Source organism: Ochlerotatus camptorhynchus, unplaced genomic scaffold (genome assembly GCF_037179485.1).
Source record: "Ochlerotatus camptorhynchus isolate MF236.1 unplaced genomic scaffold, CSIRO-AGI_Acam_v1.1 ptg000577l, whole genome shotgun sequence".
In the NCBI taxonomy this organism is placed as follows: domain Eukaryota; kingdom Metazoa; phylum Arthropoda; class Insecta; order Diptera; family Culicidae; genus Ochlerotatus; species Ochlerotatus camptorhynchus.
This window is the reverse complement of record NW_027041058.1, coordinates 4,927,065-4,946,757: the sequence shown is the minus strand read 5'-3', so window position 1 is coordinate 4,946,757 and position 19,693 is coordinate 4,927,065. Positions and strand designations below refer to the sequence as shown.

The 19,693-nt window shown below is 37.8% G+C and overlaps 1 protein-coding gene across 1 annotated transcript in view; it reads right to left on the bottom strand.

The window, feature by feature from the left end:
• Window positions 1-6,177: 6,177 nt before the first annotated feature.
• Window positions 6,178-19,693, bottom strand: part of LOC135713700 (zinc finger CCCH domain-containing protein 13) — a 39,468-nt gene continuing 25,952 nt past the window's right edge. Inside the window, exons 4-5 of the mRNA XM_065236896.1 lie at window positions 7,984-8,117; window positions 6,178-7,926 (exon numbers count right to left, since the gene is read on the bottom strand). Coding sequence (XP_065092968.1) covers window positions 6,401-7,926; window positions 7,984-8,117 — 1,660 coding nt within the window. The 3' untranslated portion in view covers window positions 6,178-6,400. The remainder of the gene's footprint in view (window positions 7,927-7,983; window positions 8,118-19,693) is intronic.

Here is a 19,693-nt window from a genome sequence, read left to right as displayed (position 1 = left end):
CGGCTATCGATAGATTAATTAATTAATTTAGCTTTATTTAGGAGGCTTTCAGCCTTAGGCTGGTTCGCCTCCGAACCTATCGATAGATTAAATAAACAACAAATAAACAATACATACTTTTGGTTGCATCGCCAACTTGAGGTGAATCCTAACCGAATACCCTACCCAACCCTCCAACTCCGTAGCACTTATGAGGGTGTCGCTAAGTCGGTGGCCTCTCGTTAAGTAAATACTACATCAATATTTCCTTCCCTATCCCTAGTTATGGTAAAGATGGGCGTGGCCAGGAATAGCGACAGTCATGCTTCTGTTACTCTTGTTTAGATTGGAACCAATGTTTACTCCCCAGCATTATTCCTGAAAGTAGTCTAACTGAGAATTTCAGAAGAGACGTGAGTGTCGCTAGTATCCAATCTACGAAGTATATCATAACAACGCTAACGCTAAAAGCAAATAACATTTACGGAGATATTATATTTTCAGCAAAAACAAAAGAACGTGTGCGCATTTGAAAAATTTCGTTGGCTAGCTTTGGTGTGGCCGTTGGTCGGTTGGGCGCCTTGGCAGGTTCCTGACTGACTGTCGATCGTACCGGGGCGGAAGCGAGAAATATTTACATGTACACCCAACCGGGGGATGTAGGATATGCTTACAATTATGTGGGATTTATCATCAGAGGTTGTTAGTGGAGACCGCATGTACCGAAGATGCAATATACCGAGCTACAGTCAAATGTAAGAAAATGGAGAAAGAAAAATGTGGAGTGTATTAGTGAGTAAAATGAGTCATGTCGAAAAAAAGTGCCGACTGGGGAACTCGAATCACGAACGTTGCGATTATCAGACCTGTGCTTTCTCCACTGTTCTCTCCATGCTTCGGAATATGGATAGGCTAAAAACAAACAAGAAGCGCTCTTTTCCTCGCATACTCGACTTCGTTTGCTTTTCTGCTTTTAGAGAATCGAGGCAAATGTGTACGTCGTTCTACCATGTTATACATAACAATCAAGGCAAATGCTTGCTTGTGTAGGTGAAAGCATATACAGAACACGGAATAAAAAAAGATTAAAAACCATTGCATCGTCTGCAAGGTCAACTTCTAACATTCGCTGCGATGTTCATAAACAGAGGATGATAGGAAATGGAACTAACATTCATTGTAATAAATTTTTGGTTTGCGTGTACCTTTACGGAAGACGATGCACCGGTCGCCGTCGGGGGAGCAATACACCTATCGCTCGCCAACACTTGTTGACATATATATATAAATAATTGAACCACTCTCACGTCCATGGATGGTAACCTAACCGTCACTCGAGCCTGAGACCCGAAGATTCCGCGCTCTGCTACATGGTTAGCATTGGAAACGCGCCTCATACTCGGTCGAGTTTCGACGGATATATCCGAAAGATACAACCAAAACATGTTGCTATCTACTGTGGCGCTTCTAGAGACAGATTGGCCTGAACAGTCTGTGCCACGGCGTAGTAGCGATGATCTTTTAGGAGTCAGTTCAGATTTTCCGTCGTTCTCACGTTTTCTCTTGGAGGTTCCGAAAAACGAGACACTTAAACGCTGTCCAGACTGGAGAGTTATAACATGTTATAACGGTTGTCAAATAATTGCAACACAGAAACCACCATCAAGATAGCGCTATAACATGTTATAACTCTGTAGTCTGAACGTACTATTAGAACTGGAACTGGAGTTTTCGGTACCGCTTCCATATGCCCTTTGAAATTCGTGCGAATTTCTAACCTAATTGTAATATGAGTTAATTTCATTCATATTTTAGAGGTTATTCATATATGAGGAACATTAATTGAGTTAAAATATACTGTCATCTACTTTTTAGCGACTTTCAGAAATCAAAACTCAATTATGGTTTAGATTCAACGACCGTGTTTCTCCAAACTTGCGTACAATAACTTGTACACAATTAAAATACAAACTTTAAGCTTCAAAGTTACCGCTCTCTTCACTATCACTTCAGTTAGAAAATCAAAGTAATAAAGGGTGATACGGTCAAAATTTGGTCAATATCAACTTGACGTATTTCTTTCAATCTTGCATTTAAAAAACCTGAACACCCCTCATTTTGAAGGTGTGTGTGTGTAGAATGTTGCTCCTATTTTGATTTTGGAATTCACTCTTCAGTTGTCAAAATGCCGTCCAAGCAAGAAGAGCAGCGTATCAAAATTTTGCTCGCGCATCACGAAAATCCGAGCTACTCGCACGCAAAGTTGGCAAAATTGCTAAAAGTTGCCAAATCAACCGTTACAAATGTAATTAAATTGTTTGGGGAACGTTTGTCGACAGCCAGGAAGTCTGGATCAAAGGGAAATCGAAAACCGGAAGCCGCTGAGACGACAAAGAGAGTTGCCGGTAGTTTCAAGCGAAACCCTAACCTCTCTCTCCGAGATGCCGCAAATAAGCTGGGTGTATCGTCTACAACCGTGCATCGAGCCAAAAAACGAGCCGGACTATCGACTTACAAGAAGGTAGTGACTCCAAATCGCGATGATAAACAAAATACGACGGCCAAAGCGCGATCCCGGAGGCTGTACACGACGATGCTGACGAAGTTTGACTGCGTGGTAATGGACGACGAAACCTACGTCAAAGCCGACTACAAGCAGCTTCCGGGACAGGAGTTTTATACGGCAAAAGGAAGGGGAAAGGTAGCAGATGTTTTCAAGCACATGAAACTGTCAAAGTTCGCAAAGAAATATCTGGTTTGGCAAGCCATCTGTACCTGTGGCTTGAAAAGCAGCATTTTCATAGCTTCCGGGACTGTCAACCAAGAAATTTACGTGAAAGAGTGTTTGAATAAACGTCTGCTGCCTTTCCTGAAGAAACACGGTTGTTCCGTACTGTTTTGGCCGGATTTGGCATCTTGCCATTACGGTAAAAAGGCCATGGAGTGGTACGCCGCCAACAACGTGCAGGTGGTTCCCAAGGACAAGAACCCTCCCAGCACGCCAGAGCTCCGCCCAATTGAGAAATACTGGGCTATTGTCAAGCGGAACCTAAAGAAGACCAAAAAAACTGCTAAGGGCGAGCAGCAGTTCAAGGCAAACTGGCTTTCTGCGGCGAAGAAGGTGGACAAGGTGGCTGTACAAAATCTGATGGCAGGGGTCAAGCGTAAGGCCCGGCAATTCGGATTTGGAAAAGCGGAAGCCTAACTGAATATTTTTCCTGAATTTTATACTAATTGAACTTGAAAAAGAAATTTAATTTGATTTTTTAAATAAACGATTTCACCGATTTACACGCGTTTTCCCTTGACCAAATTTTGACCGTATCACCCTTTAGTACGCTCAGACTACAGAGTTATAACATGTTATAGCGCTTAAAACGTGGTTATCACATGGCGATGATTAGGGAGCGTAGTGCCGGATCATTTTCTCGGGCCTCTCAGAACTTTTCTAGGTTTTCCTCTTCAGCCTGTTTTTGTACCTTGCGTTTTAAACGTCCGACGCACTTATAAAGTGATTGTAGAGAGTTGTAGAGAGCAATGTTTCCTTGAGCGGTGCCGGTGGTGTAGTGATAAGCGTGATTTCCTCTCGTCCCAAAAGGCCTGGGTTCAATCCCAGTCGGCGCCGCCAAGATGTTCTGAGGCATATAACATCTCTGGTTCCCGGTTCATGAGTTGTGATGGGTCGATGGGGTAGGGTCCCAGGTGTGGGAGCTGCCTCCCTGGCGTCGGTAGCTGAGCGCACGGAAAACAAGATCGTCGGAAAACAAATCAAGGAAAAAAATGTTTCCTTTCGCCCGAGCACTAGCATACATCAGGGGGATCATTTTTCGCTGAAGCAAACGCACACCTAGTTACATGTTTCCGTCGTCTGAAGGATATTTTATTTCGGGGAAATGTTGCTTTCGGAGAACAGCTGGAAGGGAAGTAAAGCCGTTGGTACCGGCCAATGTGTGCTGAATAATTGCGAAATCCTACGCAGGTGTGGAGCTGCCTTCCTGCACATTCGATTGCCGTCAATGGATGGCAATCGATGTCCGTCGGTGATTGGCACTAGATTGCGGAACAGAGACGGACATTAATAAAGGAATGAAGAAGATCATCTTATAATATTGATGTGTGAGATAATTTGTTCTGTGTTTTATTAAGTAGTTTTAAACAGGCATGGAAAATCATTTGCATTCATTTTATGCAATCATTTACATTCATTTGCCTCTAACTTTTTTCATTAAAAACAGCAATCAGCAAAATGATGTACAGAGCTTTAGTAGGTTTTGTTATTAACTACAACTTTTGGCTGTAACTCAAATCTGTATCTCTTATGCATCACGAATTAGAGCGGGCAGAACTTGTTACTGTTTTTCAGTGAATTCACTAAAAAACAGTAGTGGCTTCTGTTCGCTCTGGTTCGTCATAAATAAGAGATACGGATTTGAGTTGTTAACAAAAGTTGTAGCTAATAACAAAACCAATTTAAGCGCTCATAGATCATTTTGCAGAATTCTGTTGATGAAAAAAGTTAGGGGCAAATAAATGTAAATGAATGCACGAAATTAATGCAAATGATTTTCCATGCCTGGTTTTAAACAGTACTTTTCAAACATTTTCCTTAACAAACGGTGCATTCTACCAAGTAATATTGTGGAAGTGATAAAATATGCAACTTTTAACTGCTTCTCAAAATCCGATCATAGCCAGCATTTGTTCTGGTGCTATCTTCGCTTCTTGTTTTCGTATTTTAGCTTATTGCGTGCTCTCAACTTATTGTTCTACATAGATGCACTTCCATCATGTACCATTTTTGCATTGATATAATTATGTGGCAAGTACAATCATACTCTTGCCCAGGGAAGTCGAAAAAATTTCCAATCCGAAAAATGACTAGTCCGGACCGGAAATCGAACCCAGCCACCTTCAGCATGGTCGATAAATTTGGTACATATTAGAAATATGATTTTAGTGAAAAACTGATATTAATTGCGTACATTTAGGCGTATTTTAAACTATTTTGTGACAAAATGTGCAGTCTATTAGCAAAGCATTACATTTGTAGACATTTTAACTCCAGATTCGTCTTCAGCGATCACAAGTCAAGCAAAATTATTAGCTTCTGAATTTTGGATATAAAAAACCTGCATGATCAACGTCGCTTCCGTATTGAAAATTGTGATTTTTAATCTTATTTTAATTCGTGAAAATAAACTAAACATGCCATTTACAAACTAAATCCATGCATTAGAAAATCATTCGCTACTACGCTGCCTATAATCCCATATCAGTCCCATTGAAAAAAAAGGCATTGAGAAAATGGCAGTCGAAGTTACGAAGTGTATTTCCATGTAAATATTTGATAAATAATAGTAAATTAATTGTTTAAATTTTTCAAGTTAAAATCTGTTGCAATGAAACTTGCATGTTTTGTTATATCAGCGAAAAATATAGCAATTCAAAAAGCAGACCTTTAACTTGAACCACAGACAAACAGACGTAACACTTCATTGTGTATCTTCGTTCACGCATTTAACGGTTGATTTGAATAATATCAGTTCCGCAAACTACTCGCCGCAGCGCTGGCATCGCATCACTTTGACGTTTCTATACATTCTATAGAACTTTTATGCAATATTGTTTGCGAATAAGAGAGCAAGCTTGTTTTCCGCGAGAAGCCCGCGAGGTGTCGTTTTTGAGGTCCTGTGTTTTGAGATAGTATGTATTCAAGACAAACTTTTTCAAAGAGTTACGTCTGTTTGTCTGTGCGAGAACTATGGACGATTTAATTTCAGGATGGGACTGATATGCAGCAAACTGACCTGATGTTGTTCACATTTTTCATGAGCAAAGTCCATAGTTTTATCACATAATATGAAAGTAGATGCCAATTGATAGTGGATAGCGTTGTTATCTCAAAATTGACGAAAATCCATATGGGACTGATATGCGATTATAAGCAGTACAGGATTGAACATACGTTTGGAAAAATATTCAGGATAATTGGTAGAATGTGATCGACTATTCACCGTTTTACGGTACTTGTACAGTACTCTCGCCGAAGTGGAAAATGAAGGGTATTCTACGAAAAAAACACTGATGTTCCTTGATTTCTTTCCATCAGAATAACCAACCATTTGTTCTTTCACTCATTTATTTTATATTTACTCGATTATTGATTTTGCAACAGGTTCATGTCCATTTCACTCCATGCAGATTATTTCTATAAGGCACGTCAAAACATGTATTCTGTATACTATGTGAGCTTGAGCTGTAGATTAACTAACTATTCTTGATTCTGCTAAAGGGTGTAGGCCGTGTCAGGACCGAATTTTGGGTATATTTGTTTGATTTATGTACGTTAGTATATATTACAACCGCCGCATACAACAAAGAAGCAACACATTGCCTATGCACAAGAAGCAAAATAATTCAATCAATACGGTTTTACTGCCGCAAGTCCTACACGGCCACTGCTCCTTGGAACCGGTGGAGGTCGTGGCTCGGCATAACTATGGCGATAGCCTTTGGTCAGATTACCAAGGCTTTTGGCTGGCATCATTCGCGATGAAGGCATTCGTGGTTCACGATCAAGACCAGGGTAACGCTCAGTTGTCTCCGTCTCACGATATCCAGCACTGTTGGCAGAACGTGGAGGTCCTCGGGAACGAATATCTTCTTCTTCTTCATCTTCTTCGGAACTCCACCCGTTACTCTCATGCGAACTGACGACAACCGGTTCGATGGAACTCCTTCGTGGAGCTTCGGACGCGCGTTTGTTATGAATAATCTGTTCGCGTTCCTGCCGCTCTCTTTCGATACGCTCCTCCTCGTGACGTTCACGTTCCATCTGTTGGAACTTTTCCTTGGCATTTTGGAACCTATCCTTCGGGGAAACCTTACGTATTGTTGATTCAGGGGAACTTGTTTTTATTTCAACCATTTTCGCGCGAGCTTCAATTTTCTTCATGACTGGAGATTTTCTTATATCATCCCGATAACGAGACGATACATCTCTGTACTTATCCTCCGATGACCGATCTTCAGGATACATGGGTTGCCGTTCCCAGCGATCATCATACCTGTCACGACTATGTTTAGGTTCTTCTGAGGATTTGAAGCGCGTCAAAGGAGCTTTTCCATTCTTATCGGACGAATCTCTATACACCATTGGCTCACTTTCTTTGTACGCTCGACGCTCGTTAAAATCAGCTCTATATCGATCATCAGGACTTTCATCACGAATATATGGTGGTTCTCTCTTGGAAGGCGGTTTAACTGGATCTCGATAGTCACGTTCAATCTTGAAATCTCGGTGATCATCATAGGACGTTGAGTATTTGTTTCTATGCACTCGTTCTGGTGAGTATTCCCTATAGCCATCCCGCATTCCTCTGTGTTTAGGAGATTCGTCTTGATACTTCGACGACTCGGAAATAATCTCGTGATACTTCTGACGATCAGTCAGATTTTCTCGATACCGAACTTTATCGTTCTCATACCCGTCGTAATATTTTCCTGGTCCGTTTGACTTCTTGTACATGTAATTCTCTCCCCGATCGGCCTCATGATGTCGATTTCTCCTTCGGTCATCCTCTGCATCGTGACGTGTATCATCAATAGTAATCTTTTTCTTACGATCTTCCAGCATAAAATCTTCATTGCCAAAGGCCTCTCGAAACCGATTTTGCAGAGGTGTTGGTTTTGTGATAATCGGTTTAACCTCTTCCTCGCGAGAATTGACTGATCCTCGCAAACTCTGATCTTCTTCTCGGCTAGATGAACGCTGGAATCGTCCCTGAGCTTCCTGCCGTACATTTGGGTATAGATAGGTTGTCGGTGGTTCTCGATACTTGTTCACACGCGGTACATGCTCCTCGACATATCGCTCCTTGGACCTATTTTGCGACTGATGTGATGGAATCCCAAATTGCGGCTCCTGATCGTTGACCCATTCTTCCTCTAAAAAATAATTGTAATAAAATTGAACTAATTGATCACGCTTATGATACAAGTTACCACTCGAGCTGTGCGTATCCTGACGTTCTGGACTTGGTGCCAAGTCCGACCCAATTCCGGAAGATCCACGTGAAGACACACCGTGTTTGTTGCCGACCGATGGGAGAGAACTAACTATGCAAGGGTTGCGGCATCTGTAACAAAATATGATTTTTTTTTATTGTTTACTACTTTATGAAATTCTAAACAAAACTTAATATGCAAAAGGTAATGTATCTTATACTAACACATTCTTTTCGTGTGACACTGCAATACCTCACCGTATAAAAAAATCATGTAAATGTCTTATAGCGCACACGTTATTAACACTAGATTTGGCGTAAATTTACACGGTATTTTATGTAAATTTAAGTGCAATATCGCATAAATCTGCAATGCTATTTAAAATAAGTAATGAAATTGGGTTGTTAGCGGAATGCTTAAATAAAGCAGTAAAAAAGGTTATCTTCCATTTAATTCCACTTAATTAATTTTGGTATCTATGACAGATTTCGACTACAATGTGCAGTCTTCATCAGTGTCATTCCATCTAAAGACTTATCTTTGGTTACACAGCAAAAAAATAATTTTGATATCACATCAAAGTGGATCCACTTCTATCGTGTCAAAATATGGTGTAATATTAAGCCTAGGGTGTAAGGTGGTTACCTAGACAACCAGAATGCACGTATATTCAAAGTTGTTTTCGTGATATACAAACATATACAGGGTGCGTGATGAATTTTTGCAGTAAATGACATATTTGAGAAAAATTACATCAGTTAGCTATTCTAGCAATGAATGTTATGTGATTTATTTTCTTTCGCAAAATATGGAAGTTGTAACTAATTTTATTAAAAAAAAACGCCTTCCCTTTCGACGACTGTAGCTAAACGCTTCCGGAAACTGCCATATGCACGTTTGACAATGTTTTAATCCATAGATGTCATCACTACCTTGATTTTAGCTTTTAGGGACTTAAGTGTGGTGTTAGGGGTTCTATTGGTATTCCGTTCGACGATGCCCCGTACAAAATAATCCAACGGATTGATATCGGGACTGCTTGGGGGCCAAATTTCTTTCTCCCAAAATTCCGAAATATTTTCCGCAAGCCATTTCTGTGTTTTATTAGCAGTATGAGCAGGTTCTCCGTTTTATCGCTTTCCCAGGCCTTTTTTATATTATACACTGTTCTTTCAGACACATTTATCCACCGAATTATTTCTATTACGCTTACTCCGGCGCGCAACAAAGCGACAGCGGCTGACCGATTGCTCTTTTGTTTCGACATCTTTACGTTTACTCAACACTGTTTGTTTACATCTTACACCTAACAGTATGAGCAATTCAGTGCTGCCAAATATATCTTAATCATGATCCGCAAGCATGAGAAATTACTATTTGAAATTTACTGCAAAAATTCGTCACGCACCCTGTATACAAACAAACAAGTCGTATAGAATGCAAAAAAAATGGCTTATACGTACAAAAGTTGAGGCTATATACGTGCATAATTTTGTTTAATTTTAAACGAGTTGATTTAACATCATATACGATTTGATCTGGAATAACAAATCCATTTTAAAAAGTCTTACGATGTAATCCGACTTAATTTGTGATACAGTACGACGGAAAAATGAGTCATCGAATATAAGTCGGAAATTTGCATTCTATACGATTTAACTTAAACATAACGCGAGGTATGCCATTCTAATATGCGATTTTGACTTAAACTGTAGCAATTTACGATACTGTCTGTACATTGTTATACAACTTCTAGTTGTCTGCGTAGATTTTGATAATCCTTTAGTGGGAATGACACTGATGAAGACTGCACTTTGTAGTCGAAATACGTATCTGTCATAGACACCAAAATTAATTAAGTGGAATTAAATGGAAGATAACCTTTTTTTTTTTGCTATTTTAACTATTTACAATATTGAAAGAAATTTCGTTGTGTACACACTAACTTTAGATTACTGGAGTCAGTAAAATTTTACTGGGTTTTTGAATTGCGGATCGCCCAGTAATCATCACAGAAATAATTTGCATTACCGAACTGTCCGTAAAGTCAATCTGTCAAAAATAACTGTTCATTCAGTAATTGATTCTAGTTGCGTATACTGGAAAACCCAGTATTTTCTTTTTGTTTATTTCGCTGCAATTTAACTGAGAAGACAGTTATTTGGTTCATTATTATACCGTGTTACCCAGTTATATTAAAAGTAGTGAATGTGCAGTAATAAAAGCATGAATCCTGGTGCAATTTACCGTTTATAATATGCCAATTAATATGATGACTTAATCCCTTGACGTACCCGGAATAGCGCGTCGACAGTGAAAGCAAACAATACAAACATCCATTTTGTTAATAAAAATTTGGTGTAGATCAAGGAACTTCAAAAAGAGTAAATAATAAGCGTTGGTACCAACGAAATAGGTCTTCAATTTCACTGTCGAGCTTTCCCAGTTCCGTCATGATATAATTCATGATATTATTCAAATTTTAACAAAACTGCGCGATTCAACATTTGCTCCCGGATTTTACTGAAGCTAAAATCAACCGGTGAACACTCGTGTTTATTTCAGTTACCATGGAAACGTAATTTGTGATTAGCCCCGGTCCCTTTCAAATTGTATCATTATTTATGAACGGCCTTATATTTGAAATGACGTTTCACATTCATCTAGTGATGTCCGATTTTCATTCGAATAATCGTTTAATCGATTAACGAACCGAAAATCAAAATATTTGTAATCGGTTATATCATGCCGATATAAGCATTAACATCTCCACAGGATCATCACCGATCGTTTCAAACATGTGCTGCACTCTCATTCGTGGAAAAATGGCAGCACAGCGAACAAAAAATAATCGATTAGTTGTTAATCGAGTAATTAAAAAATGGGCCATCTCTGATTTTGGTGTGATTGTTTTGATAAAAATGAGCGCAAAATTTCATCTATTCCGAGGGGGCAGCAAAACCACAAAATAACCTTGAATACGGGGGGTTCTCATTGGATGAAAGGGACCGTGAAGTGAACCCTACACGATTGCTTTTATTGACAATAATCGTATTGTCAATACATGCTATATTGACGTCAATATATCGAGATTGACAATATTTCTGAATTCACACCATCAATATTATTGTCAATAATTCCCCTTCGCGTCAATATATTGATGCGTGTGGGGTTTGCTTGAAAGAAGACACTAAAATACACGAAACGAAAATCAATTAATATTTTCATGTGTTTCACTTATACATTTTTGCCAAAACATCAGCCTTATACATTCCATAAGTCAAACCACATAGGTCCTATAAGAATGCATAAAAGGTATGTGTGATCGCTTATACATTTCATTTGACACATGATCTTCATTAACTTTTTGCAAGGCGTCTGCTTATTAGTTGACTTATACATTTTATGAATAATCAGCAATAGAAATTTGCCAAAAGGTATAAGGAGATTTCTATCCGTGTAGAAAGTTTTTTTTCCGACCGTTTCATCTTAGTATTCATCTTTGCTAAAATGGCGGCGGGAATAAAATTGACAGGTTAGAGTTTACAATTCGTGGTCGGTAAAACAAGGTGGCTATTTTGCTGACCAGTCGGTAAAAAAATAAAGACTTTTTTGTGCACAGTAATTACTTTTACTGACTTTTCGTGAAATCACGAAAATTTGGAAATTAACTACTTTCTCAGTAAATAAATGTTCTGTGTAAAGTATTTTGCATCAAACGATACCGAAGTTCAGTTTGTGTTTTACAGAACGTCAGTTATTCACCTGATTTAAACTGAATTTTCAGTAAATCTATCGTTTTACCGTGTAAGCCCAGTACAAAAAATACCGAACAACTAAATGCTGGATTAGTGTGTATGCCTGCCGCATGTCAGTCCCAAAGTAGTTTTTATCAAAACTAAGTTTTTCAATGGAAATGGTAGCTATGTCAGGCAGAAATAGATTAAAAAGATTTTTACAGTGAAAATACATATTGGAATTGGAAATAATGTGGCAACACTGCGTCGTTTTCGTATTGGTGCAATGCGTGCTGTTCCACTCATACGTAAAGCCCTACAGTATAAGTATGGACGACTGTCACCACAAAACTGAAAAAAGCTGTTCCAATCGAGCAAAGCGGTGCATTTTGACGGTTCGATTGGAACAACTTTTGACACACGTCCACACTTTTACTGTAGGGCTTTACTCATACGTCGTTTTTTTATGAGAAATTAAAGACGTAGTCCTACGTCAAAAGCTACAAAACACAGCACAGATTAAAATTCTCGCTTTGCAGAATTTAGTAGCTTAAGCTTTTCGATGAATACTCGATCAACATTTCAAATGGTCCTATCTGCTTTGATCGATTCTCTTCATCGACTTTCTCTTTTCATAACCACTGCTATGCAAACAGATTTCGCGCTAATTCTACCACATAGTTTGATAAAGGATGTTCTTATCTAGCGTCCAAAACGTCAAATACAACAGAGAAAGGTTTGCAGCTGAGTTATTAACGAAAGAGAAAGTCGATTAAGAGAATCGATCAAAGCAGATAGAACCATTTGAAATGTTCATCGAGAATTATAATTAATTTTTATCGCTCTTTGTTTACCGATTATTCATTATCCTCTCTCATGTGTAATGCAAAAATATCTCTCACCAAAAACCAAATTTTTTTTTGTCCATCTCCCATTTGGCTCTGAAACTTTGCAATTGGTGCTGATGGCGTTATTGTAGCTCTTTACGCCAATGGGAAATCCCATAAATAACTGTAATTTTGAGCGTGAAAATGGCAGGCTATTCCTTACTCTTCCGTTCCACTGAAAAGTCAAATAACACTCTCTGTGTGAGCAGCCAATAATGCCGTCTACGCTAATACGTTTATGCGATTTAATACGAAGAGGAAAAAATAAATGCCAAGCTAACTTGATATATGTTAACCACCGACAAACCGAGATGACACTTACTTCTGACTTATGCCCGAAAATCGTTAACGGTCGTTCTAAATGTGCAGTGATCCTAACTGTCAAAACCATAGGATTTTTTTTTTATCTAGATAAAAATATTTTTTCCAGAATAGATCAGACACGAACCAATTCATAACATGCGGGTTCATGGCTTAGCTAAATATTTCCCGTTAGCCCGGAGTCAGATGTCAGTAGTGTGCTTTAGTAAGAAATTTTATTGTTTCTGCTATGGTCATTCATGTCGGTTTGTCGGTGTTTTAACCGGTGCGTTTGTTTTTCAGTACCAATGCTTTGCGGAGAAGTGAGAAGAAGATGAAGAAGAGTAAAAACAGCAATCTATCAAATCTTAACTGCTGTTTTGGTTATTAATTACGGATCATTTTCGCTTGGATGGGTCAAATTTTCTTGATCGTTGGAAGCAAGTGTTTAAAAAAATATATAAGAGGTTGCAGACCTGATTTAAACCATGAACGTTACGATTATTAGACCTGCGTTTTACCACTGGTCTACCAATGCTTGATATTGCAAAAACTAAAGGTAAATAAGAAGTGCTCATAGTACCATCGAGTTATCGCCTGCTCTCACATGCCGTCAGAATAGAGCTAGCATGTACACTAGAAATACTCAGAAGGAGAGATGGGTGGAGAAAACAAAATACAATTCGACAGCAGGGATTCATACCTAAATTATCTTGCAACACTTGCTAGAAGCTAGCATTTCACATGACTTTTACTTTCGATTCGATTTACGTACAAAATAATAATTGAGTGCATCGTAATATTTTGTACATTTCTTGGTGCCATAAACTAGCCAACTAAGATCAATTAATCAATAGAGTTAGAATATTGTTGTTGATTCCAACAACTAGTTGAATTTGAAAAGCACACGAAACATAAAGACGGTTGAATTTCTGTTCGATTGCAATACTCTCAAATTTGATCTGTAAGAATAAGAAATCCTTGGAAAAAATTCTAATGGGGATGTTCGATTGGCTCAGATTTTTACAGTTCATTTGGCTCAAACCATTATCTCCGCCCATCTCTCCCTCTGAGTATTTCTAATGTATACCGGTACATTTTCAGGCGTATGGAAGAAGTTAAAAATCATTATCGGTAACAAGGACTCACTGAAAAAGAAACGATTTCATGAAAACTGCTGTGAGCGTATAATGTTCTCTCGCCTCACATATTCTTATCTATTTTTTTTTTTTTTTTTACTCGCGGCTATCTTGAGGTTAGGGGTGACAAATTGTAACAAATGGATGGCAGGGTAGGGATTGTGAACACAAGGTTTGGAGAGCAATGTGCTCTTGATCTCGAATTAAGCGACACTCTAATGAAAAAGACAAACATGGGGGTATAATCTATTTTTTACTTACGGGTGAAAAATTACGTTTATCTTCTCAAGTAGGTGAAAACTACTATATCTGAAATAAAGTCTATAAGAACGTATAGGTTTTTTGATCGTATTTCCGTCCTACTAAGCACAACCCGCTTTTAACCTCTCTTTTTGGAACGGGTTTGAACTAAAAATGGAATATTTCTGTCAAAGACTTCTAAATTTATTCACCTTTCCATACGTACTATACGATTTGATAAAGAGTCACAAATTGTTGAAATATTTTTTTTAAAATCTAATACTGCTTCTTCATTCTAAATTCGTCCTACGACTCGTAGGCTACGAGTTTCAATTCCGTCGTAGAAAAAGGAGATTGGCTAGGAGCGCTTCTTTTATTTTGAGAACAATGAGTGTAAATATTCATACCGTTCCGATTCAAATTTCGGACGATTCAAATTTCGGACACTTTCATTTTTAATTAAATATTACATCCAGTTAGAAACAAAGTAATAATGTTAGATGATCGTGGAGGGCACTAGTCAAAAAAATTTAAAATTTACAAGACATGTGGATCATATTCGACCGAGATAATCAACTTTTAAAAGTGTCCGAAATTCGAGTTTAAGTGTCCGAAATTTGAATCGGCACGGTACAATGCGCTCTAATAAGATTTAAGTTGTAGCTAATGAACTAACACATCGGAACAAACCTATTATTGATTTGTGCACGGTGAAATCATTGATATTATTGATCTCGATCAGAAACGATAGAACGGAAATGGGCAATCACGACGAAGTAGCGCTCCGCTGCCTCCCTGGTACAGTACTACCGGGTACATAGTATTTCAAATGATGAGACTTGAGAACAAATGTCCAACACAATAATTAATAATTTCAGGCAAAAATCGTTGCAATGCTCAAGTGCAATGATTTATTCGCTTTTTACTCAGCTAAGTGTTAGTTTTTAGCATGGTTGCAAATACTCATTTCAGCTAAGATAATGTTTTTCGGAATGATAAAACCAAAAGATGGTATGATGGCATGTTTTACTTTTAACTTACAAGACGAGGTTACAAAGTATGTGTTTGAAACATAAAACCTGTAAATTTTGCTTTCTATGAATCACAATCAGCGATTTGCTGATCGCTGAGTGAGTGAAAAATCGCTGATTGTGACTCTCATGAAGTGAAATAAACAAGTTTAATATGTCAAACACATTCTTTGCAACCCCTTCTTGTATCTTAACAATTCAAAATATGATCATAGCATCTAATAGTTTCATAATTAAAAAAAAACATTGTTTTAGCTGAAATGAGTATTTGCAACCTTGGTTTTTAGTTTTAAGATGTATAACAACTGACATGCAGGTTTAAAAAAAACCTGTTTAAAATACTGAATTGCCAAGGCAGGAACAATGTAAAAACGCTTAGATATATGTCATAACAATTAAGGCTGGTAAGTTACCTAGGTTAAAATGAAATGTAATTTATTTTAAATTTGGAACAAATAAAAAGTTAAAAAAAAAGATTTTAGACCCACGTTAAAACAATGCTTTTATAAAAGGCATATTGAGTCAATACGGTGCGAAACAATATACCTATCAAAGCGATCAAATGCTTTGCTCAAGTCTGTATAAAAAAAGTAGTGTACATTTACGTTACTATGATGCACATAAATGGAGCGTCATATATCCTACAAGTTTACATTATAGATCGTGTAAATTTATGAGACAAGTCATGCAATATTCTACATATTGTATGCAACTGTCCACCTTTGTATGCAACATTTTTTGCAAGCTGCTAGTTTACGTGAAAAGGAAGTTTACATGAATGAATGTTTCCATGCATGGATGTTTACATCATCAGTAAAATTCAGAATTTTTTTCTGTGTAGTTGAACACCGATTGCAGAAACCATGTTGCATGTTAGTGATTCTGTTTTTGCTTTGGCAATCGAGAAATAATGGCTATTCCCCGGTAAAGCCTGGAACGCAGCTGAAAAGTAATGAGTTTCTACGTGCTACGAGATAGGACACGGAATGCTGAAGAAAATACTTTTTCTTACACTGATAAATTGCTGGAAAGATTAATTCGAATTTAATCATGCATGACTACTGCCGAAGTAATCATGGATCGGACTCAATAAGGTGAAGCGGGAATCTGCATACTTTTTAAGCTTTTTTGATTTAATTTATCTTTGAGAGTAGCATTTCTTGACCCAGAACGCAGTTTAAAAGAAATCGGTAAAGGAAAGATCGATTACATTAGTATCGTGATTGACATGAAGGTGATGCATTCTGAATGCAATTTCACTTTCCTTGCGGATTAATGGTCCGGTCAATTATTCCGTTAGGTAATTTTAACGTTTGTTGTAAAAATGATGTTTTGGATGCATTTTAACAACATAAAAACTGATAATTGTTGATTTTAAAATTAGACGACCCCTCAAAATTTAGCAAAAGACACCTCCCTATAGCTGTCAAATTTACTTTTGGGAATATTCTTCAAAAATTACTTTTCCGTTTTCTTTTCAGCTGCGTACCAGGCTTAAGGGGGCATACTGAAATTACGTAGCATTTTAGAATGAGCAGCCAAACCAAAAAATAAAGCGTTTGTTTACGTTTGATGAAGCAACTACTATGTGTCTCCTCCTCCTTGTAGCGTCTTTTCCAATATGGCTGGTAAACCTAAAATACTACGTCATTTCAGTATGTCCCCTAATTACGAATGTCCGATTTTTGACGTAGGACTACGTCTTTAATTTCTATACTGGGTGCCACATTAACAAAATTCAAAATTCAGATATGTAACGAAAAATCCCAAACACGGACGCAACGATAGAGCGCAAATCGAACATACGACACATTGCGCATGCTCACATGAGCGAGCTTAATGCTAGGTTGATCGCTCACCATTTCACCAATGAAAGGAAGGGAGGAGAAAAGCATCATGCGATATGGTTAATCAAACAATAAGAATGAAAAACTAACATCCCTTCTAACGAGCAATCAGAAATCAGAACATCTGAGCATCAGAAGTCCGTTCAAAATTAATGAAGATAATAAAATAAAAAGTGAAAAATTAGGATTTAGTTAGGTGCTCGAACCTACTCAAAAGAAGAAAAGGACTATTTTTGGATATTAATAAATAAAATCAGGCTTGCAATTGCTCATTACAGCTAAACTGCTATTTATCGTAATTATGAAACTTTGAGATACTACAATGATAATTTTTATTTGTAAGATGCAAGAATAGGTAGTAAAGTTTGTGTATGACATATACAATTTGTCAATTTTGATTTCAGAAGGTCACAACTAGCGATTTTATGATCGCTGATTGCTCGCTCATCGCGTTGCTCATCGTTACAGCTAATCGCTAGTTGTGACCTTCTGAAAGCAAAATTGACAAATTTAATACGTCATACACAAACTTTACCACCTCTTCTTGCATCTTACAAATAAAAATTATCATTATAGTATCTCATTGTTTCATAATTACGGAAAATAGCATTTTAGCTGTAATGAGCGCAAGCCTGAATATAATCCAGAATTAAACATATATTCCACTTATTTGAAATATCTGAAAAATCTGTATATTAAAAAAAAATCTTTAATCTGTATATACTGATATCTGTATCAAAATGTAAAGAAAAATCTGTATCATTACAGATAAATCTGTATATGTGGCATCACTGAGACGACGACGAAAGCACCCACATCGACCGGATAAAAGGCTTCCCGCAAAAGGAAGCATGAATAGGCCGCCGTCATCCGGTCGGCATCGACTTGCACTGGTGTGGCCACCATTTGAAACCGGCCCTTTTCAGGGCTACCAATTTAAAAACGGAAAGAGTTAAGAAATAAATGATCAACATATTTGTTCCGTCCACTAGCGGTCCTACGTCAATCTTCCGTTCGTGCCCCTAGGCACAGACCCTTCAACTTTTTATTTACACTGTTGAATCTAGGCACTACGAAAGAGCTTTTCCATGTTTTAGGGAAGTTTCAAGATTCCTGCGAAAGCCAAAACATTGAAGCTATAAGTTACAGTGCACAGTGGTCCAGAACAGAGTCAATGTTATAATAAAAGTCCCGCCAAGAGTGAAGCCAGAAGTACCCATCGAACTGTCAAGCGGGGTACCAAACAAGCAAAGTAAATAAACATTATTGTTCCCACAGCGAGTGAACCACAATATTTTAGTAATTTTAGATGAACATCATTTCCTTGCTTTATTTAGGCTCTGAACCATTTGGTGGATTTTTTTTTAACTTTTGGTTAAAATTTGACAGATGGAAAGTTATCGTTAACCCTGCTATCCGAGCGTGATTATTTCTGACAGACAAGAAGTTAAATTTTGACAACCGGTCGATCAACAGCACGGGGATTTTCGAACATAGAAAATAACTTTCGAAATGTCACTTTTAACCACGAGTTAAATTTAAATCAGTAAATGGTTCACAACCTTAGTGCATTGTGATATTTATGAGTTATACCAAGCACTTGTTTGAACATTTTTCAGATTCTATGATTTTTTTTTGTCTGCCAGAAGTTCCGTTATCGGCATGTAATTTTTAACTTCTGAATGAAAATCATCCGATGCTAACGCAAAAAATCTGGTTGCTATTTACTCTGACGAAAAATAAATCACAAACAGTGCTGCTTGTACGCAATATTTTCACTTGGCGCGACTCTTATTATAACATCGAGTCTGGTCTAGAATGGGAATTTAGCAGGAATGATGCATTTGGAGCTTGAAATTGAAACATATGAAAAAAGTATCTAAGTAAAAAGTAGTGATTGAATTTTTATTGTCGTGTTTAGCATTTAAGTTCTATTCTTGTTATTAAGTTTAAGTTTATGCAATCAACCTCCGAGCAGGCCGGATGTCTCTCGGAGGCAATAAAAATGTTTGATACGTTTAAAAGTAATTTTAACTTGTGTTCCGAACAACTGAAATCGATTTCTTCCTCCGCCTTGAACACAACACAACGTAGGGCGACGCATCCTAGCCGAAACTTGGTGCCGTGACTAGGATGGCCGAAGCAGGATACGAGGATGCATTTCGAGGGATTGTAGGCCATTGCATTCCGCTTTCATCAGCATCGGATTCGGCTGTTTGGCGCCATTAACGTTTCATCATTTTGGCGCCTTTCTTCCATGCAATACACAATACGGAAACCAGAGAAAAAATGCTCAATTGGATCGCTTTTGAACTGTCGGCTTTTTGACATAACTGATTTGATCTTCAACAGATGCCCAGTATCCAAGTTAGAGTGTAGGATAGCATCGATAGCAATTGCAAAAGTGAGTAGTGTCCAATCGTCATCATCGTAACCCGAGCAGGAACGAATATCTGGATACCTTAAATTGGTATGGATGAGCATGACAATACTATTCCAATACCAAATTATGCAATTGCAATACCA